Source organism: Leptodactylus fuscus, chromosome 5, assembly GCF_031893055.1.
Source record: "Leptodactylus fuscus isolate aLepFus1 chromosome 5, aLepFus1.hap2, whole genome shotgun sequence".
Classification (NCBI taxonomy): Eukaryota; Metazoa; Chordata; class Amphibia; order Anura; family Leptodactylidae; genus Leptodactylus; species Leptodactylus fuscus.
Window position 1 is genome coordinate 103953128 of NC_134269.1, and position 17814 is coordinate 103970941.

Consider the following 17814-nt stretch of genomic DNA (forward strand, 5'->3'; position numbering starts at 1 on the left):
TCGCGCCCGCTCCCTCCAGCAGCATGGTGGCACTTGCCCGGACCCCTCATTCCGGGACATAGTAGAGCATCTCCGCTGTAACACTTACAGTGGAGATGTCCTAGCTCCCCATGCAATCTCTGATTGCAGGCATTATTGCAGGGAGCTCCGACATTACCGCTGTAAAAGTTACAGCGGAGGTGCCGGTTGGTATAGTGACCACACTGAAGCAGAGTGATGCCATTATAGTTACAGACCCGGCATCCAGACCCGGCATACAGACACTGGAGCGGGTACTGGGCTGCAGCATCGCCACGCTCATAGCAGGAGCGTAGCGATGCTGTTAATTTCAAACTGCAGAAGTACTTATGGTACATCTGCTAGCAGGCCCGGAACGCAGATACACGCTGGGTGCGGGCCTGAGCTTACGTGGCCACGTCACCCGGTGTGTAATGGAGTGGGGGGGCGTGATCTGTATTCCGGGCCTGCTAGCAGAAGTACCGTAAGTACTTCTGCAGTTTGAAATGAGCAGCATCGCTATGCTCCTGCTATAAGCGTGGCGATGCTGCAGCCCGGCACCCGTCCCGGTGTCTGTATGCCAGGTCTGGATGCCGGGTCTGTAATTATGATATTGCTGAATTGCGTAATGACCAGAGTATAAGCCGAGGCAGGCTTTTCAGCACAAAAACTGTGCTGAAAAACTCGGCTTATACTCGAGTATATACAGTACTTGTTGAAGAGCACTGTTTACAGTGGCAGAATAGTGTTAATGGATTCTAATGTTAGAGGCATCCAGGGTATATGTAATAGAGATCAGACATTTCTGTATACTGGTTAGGTGTAAAAGCCAGTCTGAAGTCTTGGGGTTGGGGAAAAGAAGGATGGGTTTCCACTCCATTCACTTCAGTATATGTTGTTTACTAATTAGACTCATTAGGAGAACTTAATAAGAGCATAGTGAGCACTTTCCACGATACTCTCAAGCCTGGGAGAACAGACAAGGCTTTTTATGGGTGCCATCAGCAGCATGATGTTGGTTTGAACTCTATTTAGAGATGCTAGGTAGTAAACAAGTGTCTACTTATCGCTATATAGTATATGGCTTACTTTTTGCACTGCAATGTACACTTTTTGTAATATATAGGAAAAATAAAGCTGTTGGCAGCTAATTTTGATGGTCATTCACCACCTCCCCTAAGCACATTCATCTGCCACCAAAATGCTACTGAGCACATTATAGATATAAAAAACATACCATTGTTATGTGTGCCATTTGAAGAAAGACAACTTTGAAATCTTATGCAAATGAGGCAGTTGTGCTGGGAGTAAGTCTTCAGCTCCATGGAGCACTGCTTTTGACACTCACCCCTACCATCTTCTGTCTACACTGTCAGGAATGTTTCATCTGTTGTTGTTGCTTTAAGGTTGTTTTGTCAACATAAGGAAACTTCCTGTTAGGACTGGTTGTTGCTGCTTTAAGGTTGCCGTGACAGCATAGGGAACCTTCTGTGCAGGCCTTTATAAACCACTCCCTCGTCACCCAGCCTTGCTGGCTAATTAGTTTGCAACTTCCTGCTTAGCTCCTGACATTTATTTGACTGATCTAAGGGTATGTTCACACTGCATAAAATGGATTCTGCATGTAAACACACCACGCAGCAGTCCGTCGCAGCATTCTGCTCCGGATTAGACTCGAATCTGGAGGGAGTCTCGTGCTGCGCGCGCTATGGATGAGTCAGCCGCGGAATCCGCATCTTGCTTCTTTTTTCTGCTACTAGCTAGCAGAAAAAAGAAGCAAGCAACTCCCATTGAAATCAATGAAAACTGTTTTGGCAGGCAGATTTTGAGGCAGATTCCACGTCAAAATCCGCTGCCAGAAAACCTAAGTATGAACTAGCCCTAATACTGACCTTTGGTTGTGTTCTTGGATTCCTCTCTGTCTTGCGATTATGTTCTGGCATTCCTGATCGGTTTCGACTATTGGATACATTTAATAGATTTGTCTTTGTCTCATGATTTGGCTCCTTGTTGCCCTCTTCAGCTGCTGACCCGTGATTGATGACCATTCTGTTATCTCTGTCTCTATGAGTAGTGTGTGGATAAGGTGTTTGATTTCTGCTGCAGTGTGTTTATTTGTGATACACTTTTCTGTTCTGGTGACAATTTTGGACTTCAGATTCAGCAAAAGTCCATATCTTCTTGCGAGGAGCTCTGGTAAAGGCGTCTGAGGCTGGTATTGGCTCGCAGTAGTGTATTACTTTTAAGTAGCAGTTTCTTCTTCTTGCAGTTGTCAGTCCATTTCTGCTGCTGTTCTCCTGAAGACCAGTACATTTCTTATCTTGCATCTGAATCCTAACATGCGGCACCTAGTGCAAAGAGAGTTGATCCTCCTACTGTTATGACCATAGCCATCATATTTGAGCAGCAAGAGAAATTCTACCAGGGAACAGGGCTCATCTCAAGTGCACCAACTGCCTCATTTACATAGGATTTTACAGTTGTTTATTAAAGAGGACCTTTCATTGGTTCTGGCACAGGCAGTTATATATACTGTCTACCTCCCTCTTCTCACAGTGCTTGTCCATAGACGAGTATTATCAGGAGGGGAGGGGGCGTTCCTCCCCGCTCACACTGTACAGTGCAGGCGCTGCTTTGAAGAAGGACGTACCTGACAGACTGTCAGGAACACCCTTCTGACTGTAAAGCGCTATGGTACTGGCACCAGTAGTGCTTTACCTGGGACACAGATCAGGAAAGCAGAGAGCAGACTGTCGGCTTTCCAGCAGTATATAGAACTGCCTGTGCCCAAACCCATGAAAGGTCCTCTTTAAAAATATACAAGTGTGACATACATAACAAATCAATCTTTATGATCACAGTAATATTCTTTGTAACACGGTGGTTGAATTTGCTTGATGGAGGTGGTAGATTCTTGTTACATAAAAATTATTAAAAATTTATTGTCGACTAGCTATCTAACCCTGGACATGGAGATGGTGTGATCTAATGTCCACGCAATTTTTTCACATTATATATATACAATTCACTATGTAACAGAAATACATCACTGTAACAATATAATTTCCTAGTATCAGTAGAGGATGAATCTTCGCAATCATTGGAATTTTAGTTTATGGCAAAAGTATTTTTTTTCCCATATTTTTCCTCATAAGCAATCCTTTTTACAAAATTAACTTTAGCCTGTAATAAGTTCATGTTATTTTCACTTACATTGTTATCACTGGGCTGTAATGGTAGCTTATGTTAAATACATTCTCCTACGGTATAATGTTTCATTTAGCATGTTTAATTACATCTTCCATAGGTAGAAGAGGATTGAACGGTCCAGCTACATGTGTGAAAATGTTATAATTGTTGCACTGAGAGTTCCAATTATCTTCTCGATTTGCTGGTTATAATTGTTTTCCATGAGGGATGAACTTCTAATCATAGTGTTGCCAACACCTCTATTGAATGTAGCAAGCTAGTTATTATGGTTTGGGATGTGATGTGAGACATATTCACTATGAAGAACGGCAAAATAGAAATTTAAATTACTTGGAAACAAGATGTAATGGAACCTGGTCAGTGTGTTATTGGTAGAAATGTCGACTTCTGAAGAGTAATGAATTTCATCCAAACATAGTGAATTCTGTTATAATGCCATTAGGAATTAAATGTTCTGCTTTGTTTCATTACAGTCTTTAGAATCATGAGGGTAGTTTTATCACGGCTATGAGGCTGCTCAAGATGGCAAAATGTATCTAACTTAATTTACTTATGTGTCCATTCACAGTCATTGAAGTGTTAATTGTATCTGATTTAATATTTAAATACTGATTTAATAAATTTACTATATTATACTTGTCTTCCCTCCCAGGAATGTCCTCAGCTTCTTCATACGGAACGGATCCTGATTCCAGTTGATATCGTAAAACCCATCACTTTGAAAGCAAAGAATTTACCCCAGCCGCAGTCTGGTCAGAAAGGATATGAATGTATCCTGAACATCCAGGGGAATGAGCAGAGAGTTCCCGCACTAAGGTTCAACAGTTCCAGTGTTCAGTGCCAAAATACTTCTGTAAGTATCTATAATATTCATCATCGTCATTCTGCTGCGGGGATCCTGGGGCAGGGGGCCATAGAGTATGAAGAGAAATCTGAGTTGGATGTCTGCCTTAAATTCCTCTTCATTTTCACCGGCTGAACTTAACCTAATAGGCTCATCATCATTGTGATTACATTGTTTCAGTTCTCTATATAAAATTACAATATTAGAACAATTATTCGAAAATATTCACCACATTACTTTAAATACATTGTCTGTATGAGAAAAACAGAATGGTAGAATTTTACAAACTGACACAAATGAGAATCTGTAAAAATACATAAACCTGCTCTTATATTACAGGTTACTGGAATGAGAAGATCTTGTAGAAATTCATAGGGGTTTATGGTTTGAAAAATTAAGTACAAATTACCTAGTTTTCATAGCATAGCCTCTGGGCAGAATAGAATTGTGAGACAGGGCAGATAATCATCTTACTCTGGACATACTGAACAAAACAGCCTGCCGATGCCTTATAGACTATTGGGCTACTTTGTAAAGTGTATTTTATTGGACTCCTGATAATAATGCAGTCTTTCTCTTTTGTGTGTATCCTTGAATGTCAGAATTGCTTCAAACTTGGAATCAAGACACATACATTCTAGGCAACATTTAATTAAATTATGCTTTAGGGACAGAAATATATTAGTCGAATTTATAGGATTGTCATTGATAGTATATTGTAGTTGATCTCATAGGATGCTCCCATGCTCTTCTATGAATATTGACTCTTATGATACAAGTGTAGCAGTACAATACCCTTGGAGTAGTATTTTCATGATAAGTATTGATGCCATATTGCTAGTAGTATATATACTAGAGATGAGCGAACAGTACAATGTTCGATATTCATTTCAAGTAGCCGCTCAATATTCGACTACTCAAATTGAATATCGAATCCTATTATAGTCTATGGGGGGAAAATGCTCGTTTCAGGGGTAGGCAACATTTGATCAAATTACACTTACCAAGTCCACGAGTGAGGGTCGGGCTGGATCCTCCAAGAAGTCTTCTCCGTGCAGCATCCCCGCGGCATCTTCCGGCTCTGAATTCACTCTGCCAGGCATCGGGCCTGGGCAGAGCCGACTGCGCATGCCCACACTACAAGAAAATGTAGTGCCTGGCAGAGTGAATTCAGAGCCGGAAGACGCCACAGGGACTCTGCGCGGAGAAGACTTCTAAAGGTAGGAGAAGAACCAGCGTTGATTGGCTGACTGTATAGCATTCGGCCAATCAATGCTGGTTCTGCATTGAACTTTTCCATTCGAATAGCGAGTGGTACTCGATCGAGTACGAGTATTTCAAATACCGTAATATTCGATCGAATACCTACTCGATCGAATACTACTCGCTCATCTCTAATATATACATACTGGAGTAACATACTTTCAAAGGCTAAAAAAGAAATAAGTATATCCAGTTTAGTCTATCTTTCAGCAATGTTGCTCTGTATATGCAAAGACTTCATGATAGGTGGTGATCAGGATAGAAGTCGCTTTGAAGGTTTTCCTTGCCCGGTAATGCTCCCAGTTGACTCATTGCACAGTGTGTTGCTTTTCTATGTTCCAGTTCCTTGCACAGGTTGTTGACAGGAGCAAGGGAACTCTTTAAAGGACCTTTGCTTCCTAACTACCACTTTGGTTTATTCATTTGGTGGATTAATGGGGGCCCCACTGGTAAACTCCCTCCAGACAGGAAAAGAAAACATATCCTAGCAATGTGGCACACTTATCATGAGAATACTCCTTTATCCATATACTAACACTCTGCAGGCTGTGTGGGAAAAGATAAATGGAAACCAGCATTGCAGTTTAATGGATTTTATCATTTAACAGCTAGATACATTGAAATAAATTGAAAACAATATCCAGTAGCTATGTTCACTTGTACCGATGTGTCTACCCTTTACTTACCCACATCGGGTTATGAACTCCAATTTCTCATTAAATCAATTAATTATATTGCAATATGATGGTAAATACCTTAAAAGGCTGCAATTCACAAACAATATTAGCTACACATATAGTATATACAGTATATATATTAGGTCCACAGATATTTAGACAGTGACACAGTCTTTATGATTTGGGCTTTGCATGCCACCATATTGGATTTGAAATGAAACAACTGCATTTTGTGGGTTCACAGAAACAGCTTCCAAATGCCAATACCACACCTCTAACCAACTCCAGACCTTTTACCTGCTTAATTGATGATGGATTAATAAGGGAATAACCCATGTAACCCATTAAATAGCTTTTGAGATAATTGTCCAATTACTTATTGTCCTTTGAATAACTGCAGTTACCTATTACAGAGCTATAATTCCTAAACCCTTCCTTTAATCAGGATGCGAATAAGCCCATAGCGATTATGTATTTGCATCTTGAATATGCTTTAGTAAACATCTAACATGCCAAAACTTGTATCACTGTCCAAATATTTCTGGACCTAGCTGTATATATTACATGGCATATCACTTATCTTATATCAGTTGATACTAAACATGCAATTATACGGTAATCCAGCAAATAAAGCTACTTAGATCCTTCCCTTTAGAATAGTAAAGGGGATTTACTGGTTATCTGATAAGGTGTTACGGAAACGTTGAGCCAAGTCTGTACTCTAGAGCCTGGGCTGCAACTTGTGAAAAGTAGGATTTCTGCGCGGTCTTTGGAAAGACATACTTCAGTATACAATTGGTTAAATCATTATTTTGTTATCTTTCATAAAATCTGAAACCTTTCTCAATCATCAGATCTCATAGTGACCTTTTATTAATTTTCTCTTCTGATTTCAAATGTCAGCAGAAGGCTATTTTTTCTATTTTTTCCTCGGTGTAATCACATCCTCTTTGCGGTACACATAGTGAATACAGTGCAATTGAATAATAACTAAATATGTTATTAGATGTGACAAATGAATTGTAGGCTGATTGCAGAACTGTACATATGGGAATCATTCCTATGGGGTTTATATTCCCTAGTAGTCATTAATCAAGGGATTTAGATCATTCGTATATCATTTTAGATCATTTGTATGGCTTTTTATTATAATAAAATCTACTTACTGTGTGCCACTGTGTACTTGACCTAGACTGGAAAGCAATTCTTAGTAGCAGAACTGATACTTTTATCTTATAGCTTTATTTGATAGCATTTGTCTGGATATTTAGAAGGGGCTCTGTCACCAGGAGACTCAATATCAAACCAGCCTCAGCTCATAATGTCGCCTACAATGTACTGTGGCTGCTTTAATATAGAGATTCCTGGAGACGACTGTCTTTAATCTTGAGTCTTCTGACACAAGCTAAGACACTACATTATTACATTTAAATGGGTTTTCCTATCACAATGCTCTGTTGCAATACAATTAAAGTAACAACATTAAAAGATTATTTCAAGTGAAAACTGGCTTATATGTGAATGTATTTCCATTTTTTTTTTTTACAAAATTATTGTTTCCTTGTTTTTACTACGTTATTTAGACATATCTAAGATATTGTATAAGAGTAGAAGCCTCTCATAAACTTACAGTTACAGAGCCAGTTCGTTCTCTATCCCAGCAGTGTATTACACATAAATTACAATATCATACATTCATAAGGAGATTCGCAAACTCTGTTCTTTTGTGGTTTTATATACAGTAATTCAGACTAAGGAGGATTGCCTGTAGAATTCAGTTTTCATGACAATTTATGGTTCCAAAGGCATAACCCTCAAATTTCCAGCCATAGATCTGTGACTCTCTACACAGGGTTACTGATTTAACTTAGATTTATCTATACATTATAGGGGAGAAAGAGAACATATTCACCATATGCATTCATGGCTGTGTATAGTATACCGTCAGTGATCTTCTTTTTCTTCTTAGTGTTGTTCCTAAGAAACTTGCACCCAAATCTAATTTATATGACAGGTTATACCCCATATAAAATAAAATAAAATCAAACAGGCTTTATTGGCACGTCCGAATAGATATTTGGCATTGCCAAAGCTAGTAAACTGTGGTGGGGGGGGGAGTGGTGGGTATGGGGGGGTGGGGTGGTTGATTTGGGGTATAACAGTCCGTGGAGTTTCATCTTCTTCTTAGTTGGTGGCCGCTATAAGGGGAAGTGGGGTGGGTGGTTTGGGGTATAACAGTCCTTGGGGTCTTATCTTCCTCTTGTTTGGTGACAGCTGGACACGTATTGGGCAGCGATCTCCACAGTGGCCTCCTCCTCCCACTATGTAGAGTTTCCTCTTCTCGTCTGCAGATATGAAGTGTGGATTGTAGGCAGAGAGTCTTTGGAAGTAGGCAGCCCTCACAGCTGAGTATTTGGTGCAGTGTAGCAGGAAGTGGGTCTCGTCTTCTAGGGCCCCCTGGTCACAGTGCTGGCACAGTCTGTTCATGAAGGACATATCCCTGTATAGGAAAACCCATCCCTTATGGGATCCCCAGATCTGGATGTCTAGAAAGTCGATACACATATGTATATGTACAGTATATATTTATGTGGTATTAGTATTAGCACATTTAAATTCCCTTTTTGTCTAAGCTGCAGTGCCTTCATATTAAAACCATACCTCTTTACATTATTGAGGCACTCTCAGTTTATTGTGGAAAATATCATAGAAAAATCTAAAAAGAAACACAGAAACATAGTAGATTTACCGCAATATTTCAGTATGTGACATAAGCCAAAGGGGCTATGAGTTAATGAAACATAATCCTTTCCACTCAGTGTATTGCACAGTTTGTTACACTTGTGCGTTAGTGGTAAGAAACTACCCTCAGGAATAATAATCTGGCCCTTAATCTTCTGCTAGTACATATATAGGTCCTTAGGTAGATTCAGAATTTGGATGGCACCCAAGTCAGACCTGTGTGTTATTCTCTCTGTACTGCGTTCCCTCCTGGAGGTTCTGCCTGAACATCTTGAACAGCTGTACCTCCTGAAAAGTGCCTTTTGTTACATGAATAATTTGCTAATATAAAGAGGCAGCTGGCGGCAGATTCCCTGTGTAAGCCTCAGTGAGCATTAAAGACAAGAAATCAGACTATGAGCAGGTTACGTATGGCTCCCTTCGAACCGACAAAACTACACAGTCAATGCTCACATTCTTTCATCTCTCCATCTTCGTACAAAGATTGCAATGGATGTGATAAGAAAATAAATTATTTTCTTTAGACATTCTGGCCTAAAACTTTTATTAACACCATCTGTATTTAATCCATTATAACTAATCCGTATCACTTCCATGTTATTGCAGATAACACATTTATAGGCGCCAGGGGTGTAACTAGGAATGGCTGGGCCCTAAGGCAAACATTTGACGTGGTGGCTCACCAGACCCCCAACCCCCACCCTGCGCACAAACCGCATTCCTGCACACACTATTATGCCCCATAGTGCCCATACACACACACTATTATGCGCAATAGTGGCCTCTGCACACACTATTTTCCCCTATAATGGCCCTTGCACATACTATTATGCCCCATAGTGTGGGGGGTATACAAATTTAACTTTCAAAACCATCACATTATCATCCTATTGAAGAAAATATTTCCCTCATTGTAGTTTCGTTGCTTTCAGTTATCCCGATTTTCTACAAATGTAAGGTTGGCCGTGCATATTAGATAACTGTTGGCTGAACCATTGTTTGGCCAGCAGCTACTCCTTCCAATCCCAACATCCACATGGATTCTCAGCTCTGCCAAGCGTCCATGTGTTCTCAGTTGGGAGAGGGGAATAAACCACTGTCAGGTACATTTGGCTGGGCTTATCTCCTGTATAAACACAGCCACCTGCCCTCTGACATCTCTGATAGAAAGTCTCTGATAATTAGGCAATCCTAAATAACCAGATTGTCAAACAGCTTAGGACTGGATTGGTACTGTGCTGCCAGCATAGATAAGAAAAAGCAGCTTGCCAGCGGTTAAGTCATCTAGTTCCCATCTTGACCTGTGATATTAATCAGATTTTTTATTTCAATAAATCCAAATGGCAAATACTGCACAATAGTTACCAGTTGAGGTATTACATATATATTCCAGACTATCACATATATCATAAAAAAGTATTATATATACTTCCTTTCATGCAGCTTTTGGGCATCCTTTTGACATTTTAAAAAAAGCGGTGTAGAGAGCTTATGTGTCCTATGGGTTAAAATGTTCACTTTCTCCAGGGCTGATTTGGCTTCATGGCTTTACAATGACTGAATGAAACAACAGAGCAGCAGATAATGGCAGCCCTCCTGCAAAAACTAGTGTGCACACTCCTTGTCATTAGGCGTACATGTGTTCCTCTTGTTCCTATGTAGGCCAGTAATTGTATTAGATGTCATTTATTTTTAAAGGCTTTCACTGCAAACCCAATATTTCCCAGATTTATTTACTTGACAAGTATTTTGCCCTTGCAGAAACTGCATAGAAAAAGTAAAAAAAAAAAAGTATGTGTTGTTAAATAGTTCCTCCAGAGATTAACCTTATCTTTTATGCTCTGTGTTCAGTATGTTTTGCTTCTACATTGCATCGACCAAAGAGCGTTGTGAAAAATATACACTAGGTCTTCTTGGTTTTGAGTTGAAAATAAACTTCTTTAGTGTAGTTTTTTCCAGTATATAGTATGGAGTATGGTGTGTGGAGACACATTAGAGGGATTTGATTAAGAAACAGCTTTAGGGATCATTTACACTACCATTGTTAATGTCCGTTGCTGTCTCCCTTCATGTTTGTTTACTTTTGTTTTTGCTGCCAATGGGCATGGACACAGAATCAGGCTGTAACCATTCTCTGCAACAGTTTAAGGTCTATTGCTGTCATTCTATTACGTAAAATAGCATCGGACATAAAAAAATGTGAGTGTGAATGCGCCATTAGTATAAAAAAGTAATAAAGAAACCAGTACTGCTCATTTATTATCAGTGCTGGGATTGTAAATGCAAAAATGCTGAGTGTGTAATTTGGCACAATGTGAACTGAAGATAAACCTCAGCTTAGCTCGGTGATTTATCACAATGCACGTATGAAAGGGCAATATGACAAATACCTATAACAAATATAACTCTTCTGTATCTGTGCAATGTGATATATTTCAGGAATGATTTTACAATACTGTATAATATTTAAAGTATTTAACTTGTTTGTATTAGAGGACCATTAACCTCACAAATTAAAGAAGAATTCCAGTAAAAAAAACAAATTGCCCCCTCTGGTTGAAAATGAACAAGTGAGGGGCAACATGGTGGCTCAGTGGTTAGCACTGTAGCCTTTCAGCGCTGGAGTCCTGGGTTCATTTCCCACTGGGAACAACATCTGTAAGGAGTTTGTATGTTCTCCCCGTGTTTGCATGGATTTCCTCCCATTCTACAAAGACATACTGATAGGGAAAAAAATGTACATTGTTATCCCTATATGGGGCTCACAATCTACATTAAAAGAAAATGAGCAAGTGTGTAGTGGTACTTTAATGAATAGTTTAGAGTTACATTGTGAACTTAGGTGTTTCCTTCTGGAGCGCTGATTCTCTTTTTGCTCGCCTGCTACACAAAGTGTCTTGTTTCATCTTAGCCTCTGCACCCCAATCACTACTTTTTTAGACAGTGGGCAGAGTGGGGCATGAATCTGAGGGGCAGGGGATGCCCTGGTCCACTGGAAATCTGGCATGAGTTGTATCACAACTCTATATCAGCCCCTGGCTTACGTAGATCTACGACTAGGCACATCTACTTGCCTAGAATTACTAGGAGGCTGGAGCCAGCCTTGCTAAGAGGCTCAGAATCAGTAAAGATTTCCAGTCTTAATAAATTTCCCCTAGTGTCTCCTGTTTGAATAGGATGTGAAGCTAGTAACGTCTCCTGGAGCCTTATTGAGGCTTTAATAGTAATTCTGGCAGTATTTTATGACATTATATTAATGAATCTTTTCAGGGCAAACAGTAAGTATTACAAGTTCCTTCCACATACTGGAAAGCCTGAAATTCATAGTAGTTACAGAAAAGTGAATTTTAATGGTGAAATTAATGTTTTTTTTGGTTAATTTTCCAATGAGTTCAATATCAGCTTTGCATTCCTTTCAATCGGTTCTCTTTAATGCCAAACCTTAAATTCTTAGATTTGATGACCTTGGTAGGTGGAGGTATCAGGTCCATATTCTTAAAAGAATACATTCATAAAGCTCTGTAGCATTCTTTTGAGACGTGTAATCCTTAATGAAAAAAAAAAACCGAAATACATCTCAAGGACCTCTCAACTTCAAATTTCCTTTTTTTCCCCCTTAAGTATGACTATGAAGGCATGGAGATTGACAGTCTCCCAGTGGAGCTGACCGTGGTATGGAATGGGGATTTCAGCATTGACAATCCAGCTCTGAACAAAGGTAAAGTGGAACTTCAGTTTGGGCTAGGAAATAGTTTCCATAGCAACATCACTTATCTCCTGTTAAGTATCATATGCCTAACCTTTTCAGTACTCATTTTTTATTAATCTCATTGAAATTGAATCACTCCACAGTCACACATTTCCATATCATTTATTTTCTGTGACTACTGTTAGTATAGTCACTCACCATCAAAACACTCCATTTCTGTTAAAATGTATTCCAGATTTCAAAATAAAAAAGTATGCCTGTGAAATGTTATGTCTATAGAAATGCTATGGTAATAGTGTTAAGTTAATAGCATTTCCATGTATCAATGAGTCTGCCTGAATCTCCGAGCATTGACACCCATTCAACCATCTTTTTTCATAATTTGAAGATTTACATCCTTTTCTATTGTATATATATTTGTGGTGTTTATTATCGACTTTGGTTGTTACTTTCATGTGTCATGTTACAATATAACAACCTGTATGGGCATTCACTATGCTATCATTTGAACTAGCGTATGCTGCTCCATTATACTGTACTAAAAGTTTTTTAGGAATGTTTCACAAAGGATATTTTCTGGGGTACATTAGGTATGAGTTCCCTCATTAGGACTTTGCCTACTAAAGGTTAGGTCTTGTTTTGCAAACAAACATTATAATATATCAATGCATCCAAAATGATAAAGCCTCTTTGCTGGTTTTGTTTCTACAGTTCTTGATGTATGAAGACTTATCCCTCTCCATGACAGTAACTAAGGGCTCGTTCACATCTGCGCCCGGGGTCTCCACTTTCAAGTTTCTGTTTCCTGCCCGAAACCGGGCAGGAGACGGAAACCTGCAGGCATTTTTCAAACCCATTCAAATGAATGGGTTTGAAAAGTGTCGCACCGGTGAGCGTTTTGGGCTCTCCTCTGCAAAACCGTTTTTTTTTTAACCGGACACACAGTCGGATATGCAGGACTTTGTGTCTGGTTTTAAAAAAACGGTTTCGGAGAGCACAAAACGCTCACGGCCGGACACAGTCTGACAGGTTTACATCTTCTGCCTGCAGAAGACAGAAACCTGAGAACAAAGACCGGACGCTGGTGTGAGCCCAGCATAACAGTCTGATCCTGCAGTCGCTGTCCTCTACTTCTGTCTAACCTACCAAATTTACCATTCAGTATATTAGTATAAAGTACAGACAGTAAAGGACAAATGATAGGTAGTGTGACTATAGAATCATCCTACAGTACACAGGGATTGGTGTCTGTTACCATAGGGATGCATAGGATGCTGGTGAAACAAACATTTTAATAAAGATGTATTATATTAAAGGAACTTTATTGTTAGAATAATTTTTTTCAGGCCTACCACGTCGGAATGCCCTTAAGAAAAGCTATTCTTCCATTACCTTTAGATGTCTTCTCCACACCGCCATTCCGGTGATATTCACACTTTTCACCGTATTCAAATGAGTCTCCAGGCAGCACTGGGGGTGTTCCTACTGCGGTCAAACAGCACTGGAGGCATCCCCTGTGCTGCCTGCAGACTCTCCAGTGACGTCCTCATCTTCTTCTCGCGACCGCCTCTTCTCCACATTTTCAACCAAAAGCGCCAACTGCGCATGTGTGGTGGCCATTTTCCTGTCGCCGAATGGACAATTGCGTAGGAGTGGAGTGCGAGTTTTATGGATAGTGTGAGGCTTTTAGCATGGTCGATCCATAAGGAAAGTAAAGGAGATGAGCAGCATGTATTCCTCTCATGCAATGGAAGTGAATCTCGATTATTAGCACCATGCAGGGTCCTGTTCAGGCTGTGCTCACCCATTTAGTTATATACTACTATCTTATCTTTTATTTTCAGATATCTAGAGATATATGTATATATAGCAAGTAGCACAGGGAAAGTATTGCACATCATCATAGGGTGTACTGGGTAGAGAAAGAGGATAAGTGAAGAGTATACTGAGCAGGAATGAAAAATTGCTGGGAGGTGCAGGGTCTTTCTAGAAAAACACTGATACTCTAACAACCAGAAAATGTAAACCAGGAAGGATTGCATGAGCCTGAAAATATTCTTTGTCCCACCAAACTCCTTTAAGCTCTATGGAGACCTTTCATTTTGGATTTGGTAGTCAGTGATCACAGAGTTCATCTGTTTGATTTTGTAAAATATACATCTCACATATTGGATAATATTTTGACTAAATTTTACTTTTATTAGTGCTTTGCCCAATCAGTGTGTTAAATTGAAAAAAAAAAAATATTTAGTGTCATGCATAGTCAGCAGGTATTAATTTCCTTCTTTCTATTGAATGTAGTGCATCTGTATAAGTGCGGAGCTACTAGACCCAGCTGTGGCCTTTGCTTAAAGGCTGATCCCGACTTTGAATGTGGTTGGTGTGCAGGAGAATCCAAATGTACACTGAAGCAACACTGTTCAACCTTAGAAAAACCCTGGCTTGAGCTATCAGGGACCCATGCAAAATGTGAAAACCCCAGGATAACACAGGTGTGTATGTGTAATTCTTATTCACATCCCTATGTATAACTGTATGAGTCCCAACAATACAGCTCATTTTTATCATGCCATTAAGTGTATAGTACACATCTTGTGCAGACTCTTGAAATGGATTGAAGTGTTCAGTTATGTTCTCCACACTATTAGAGTGGAGGTGATCAAACTGATATACTATACGCACTACTGCTAACAAGTCTGGATACATTAATGTTTTTTATTGGATTCCTTCCAGAAGAAATACTGTATGCAGGGCAATGAAATGGGAGGAGAGAAAAATATTATCAGCGAGGTTATTTACTGATGACTACATTTATATTGACACTCTTTGAAATTAGAGCACTATAAAATTGCCTAGATGCAAACTACTTCCCGAAGATGACAAGCAAAGCTGTAACATTATGCTGCTGTTAGCAGCGGGTGTAAAGCCTGACAGCTTGTTATGATCCAGTGTATTTATTTCAACGCAACAGCACCTCAGCAGACTTTGGCGCTGGTAGCCGCCTACTCTTTCATAAACCCTCTATTTCAACTGTTATTCACTTTTCAATTAAAGTACAGGATTCAACATTTAAGCCTTATTTTTTCCATTTCCTTTAATAATTGTAATTTATTTCTACATAGCATTGACGCTATGCCATTTCATTTTGTCCACATCCAGGGAGACTTGTTACTACTTTTAAGGGAATGCTTGTACCTGTAACAAAAGAAAACGCCATTATTACCCTTGTATCCAAGCTGTCATTAGACTTTATTTACAGGACCTTCTACAGACTTGGTGAATTGTGTCTAAAATGGATTTTTCTTTTTATTTGTACGCTTAAGTAAATATTTGTAAGACTCCTAGGATTGCCTCGATCTGTTTTCTGAATATCTGATTGTATTCGTCTTAATCCTTGTTATTTTTGATACTGTCATTGTGAATACAGTTAAATTACCGTAAATTAAATGATGTGAACGTTACCAATTTTACCCTAAAAATGAAAACAGTTGTTAATGCATGTGACTACAATGCAATTTATGTAGGGAAAGGCGAAAAGCAAATCTCTATACTGTATAGTTGACTTTTGGCAGTTGTGTTGATGGAAAAGAGTTTATCTTCTCATAAGTACCAATGCACTTAATGATTCATTAGTCTTAGCTGGGTTGCACATGACATGTTCTAACCACCGGCCATGAATGAACGGCACAGGAGGTGAATAGCGACACACTGATGTTATCTGTGTGCTGTCCATGCATATTGCAAAACTGGACTGAAATAGGAACTTTTCCATATTTTGCGTCCCAGACTGTTAGCTTGCACATGGGAACGTGTAATTCACAGTCATGTGTTCAGGCCCATAGAAATGAATGGGTTGGTGTCTATCTGGGGAAAATTCAGATAGCACACTGACCATTCATACGGTTGTCTGCAAGGGGATTTATAATGTAATATAAAACCCAGAAAGACACTTCATAGGTGATGTTTTAACGTTTAGGGGCCTCATATATACTATAGTACAAGCAAACAACATTACTAATTCAGTATGAAAGAACTCAACACACATTGACTTATCCTTTACTCTTTGAAATTCCTAAAAGATACGTACATTTGACACATATATACCCTATTAGCATAGGTTTCAATATTGACATAGATAGATAGATAGATAGATAGATAGATAGATAGATATGATTCTTATTTACCAAAATTCTTCTGGCAGTTCAACCCTATTGCAGACAAGTGTCCAGTATGTATGGAAACAGTGTTTGATTTCTGCCATGATTTTTGGACATGTATTTAAAGCGAGATTCTGCATTACCGTAATATGCTTTCCTGATATTATACTGTTGGATTAATAACTCACAAGTGAATTAGTAAAGTAGTAGTAGAATAATAATGTATAATAAAATACATTGTAAGTGTATATATTTTCTCCCTGTATAGAATATTAAAATACATCTTCATGTTTGTATCCTATGGTTATTTTTTTTTTTCTTTCGGGTCTTGACCTTCAGTGCTATACAGTATAATTGTGATAAAAGACTGATTTATTTGTTCATTAACTTCTACTCAGGGTCTATCAATCACCTTATTACATTGACAAGTAGATATTTCATACTAACTGTTCCCAAACCTGCATCTTTTGTGTACGTACAGTAAAGTGCACGTATTTAATGGTACTTTAAAAGCCTTTGATAACATGCACTGATCATTATGCATTACCAGCTGCCTCAGGGAGAGGCTGAGTATCCTGTTGTGCGGCCACTTCCAATGTTCACTCCATAGATGAGTTCTACATTTTTCACGTAGAAGATTCTGTTAAGATGTTGCTGCTTAACCTCCAATGATAATAAGAAACTGAATGGCAATTAACTTCTCTATTAGCATTTATTTGATATAATAGGCTTCCATTAATTATACTCTCCTTAATATCCAGCAAATGCATGAAAAATGGTCTACAATAGGATGAAATAGGGGAATATGGTATGTTTTATGAAATGTTTAATGTAACTAAAGTCCTATTCAGATAGATTAGGAATGAATCAAATTAGTTTATTGAATAATATATGATATTGGATAAGCCTCCCCTTGGCCCATTAATTATTAAACTGTAACGTACATGCCACATTATCAGTGAGCTAGCGAGATATTAGCATGGAAATGTCTCTTAATTAAACTGCAATTTCTGAGCAGACTTCTCGAATGGCAATACCACAGTCGTCATGTTAATCTGCATTTTTCACACTTTGACCTTCTTGTCCAAATTATTGTAAATATTTGAGGTAAAAAATAATGGTATATGAGCCAGAGGGTGTAAAAAGGGTAGTTGTCCCACTTTGTCCCTAAACATGTTGTGCTTAACATGGGCAATGATAAATAGAAATGAAAAG

At 38.9% G+C, this 17814-nt stretch overlaps 1 protein-coding gene across 2 annotated transcripts in view; it reads left to right on the forward strand.

Moving 5' to 3' along the window:
- PLXNA4 (plexin A4) overlaps positions 1-17814 on the forward strand; it is a 751018-nt gene that overhangs the window by 469888 nt on the left and 263316 nt on the right. For both annotated transcript variants that reach the window (XM_075273936.1, XM_075273935.1), the window contains exons 10-12: positions 3860-4060; positions 12355-12451; positions 14744-14934. In XM_075273936.1, coding sequence (XP_075130037.1) covers positions 3860-4060; positions 12355-12451; positions 14744-14934 — 489 coding nt within the window. The remainder of the gene's footprint in view (positions 1-3859; positions 4061-12354; positions 12452-14743; positions 14935-17814) is intronic.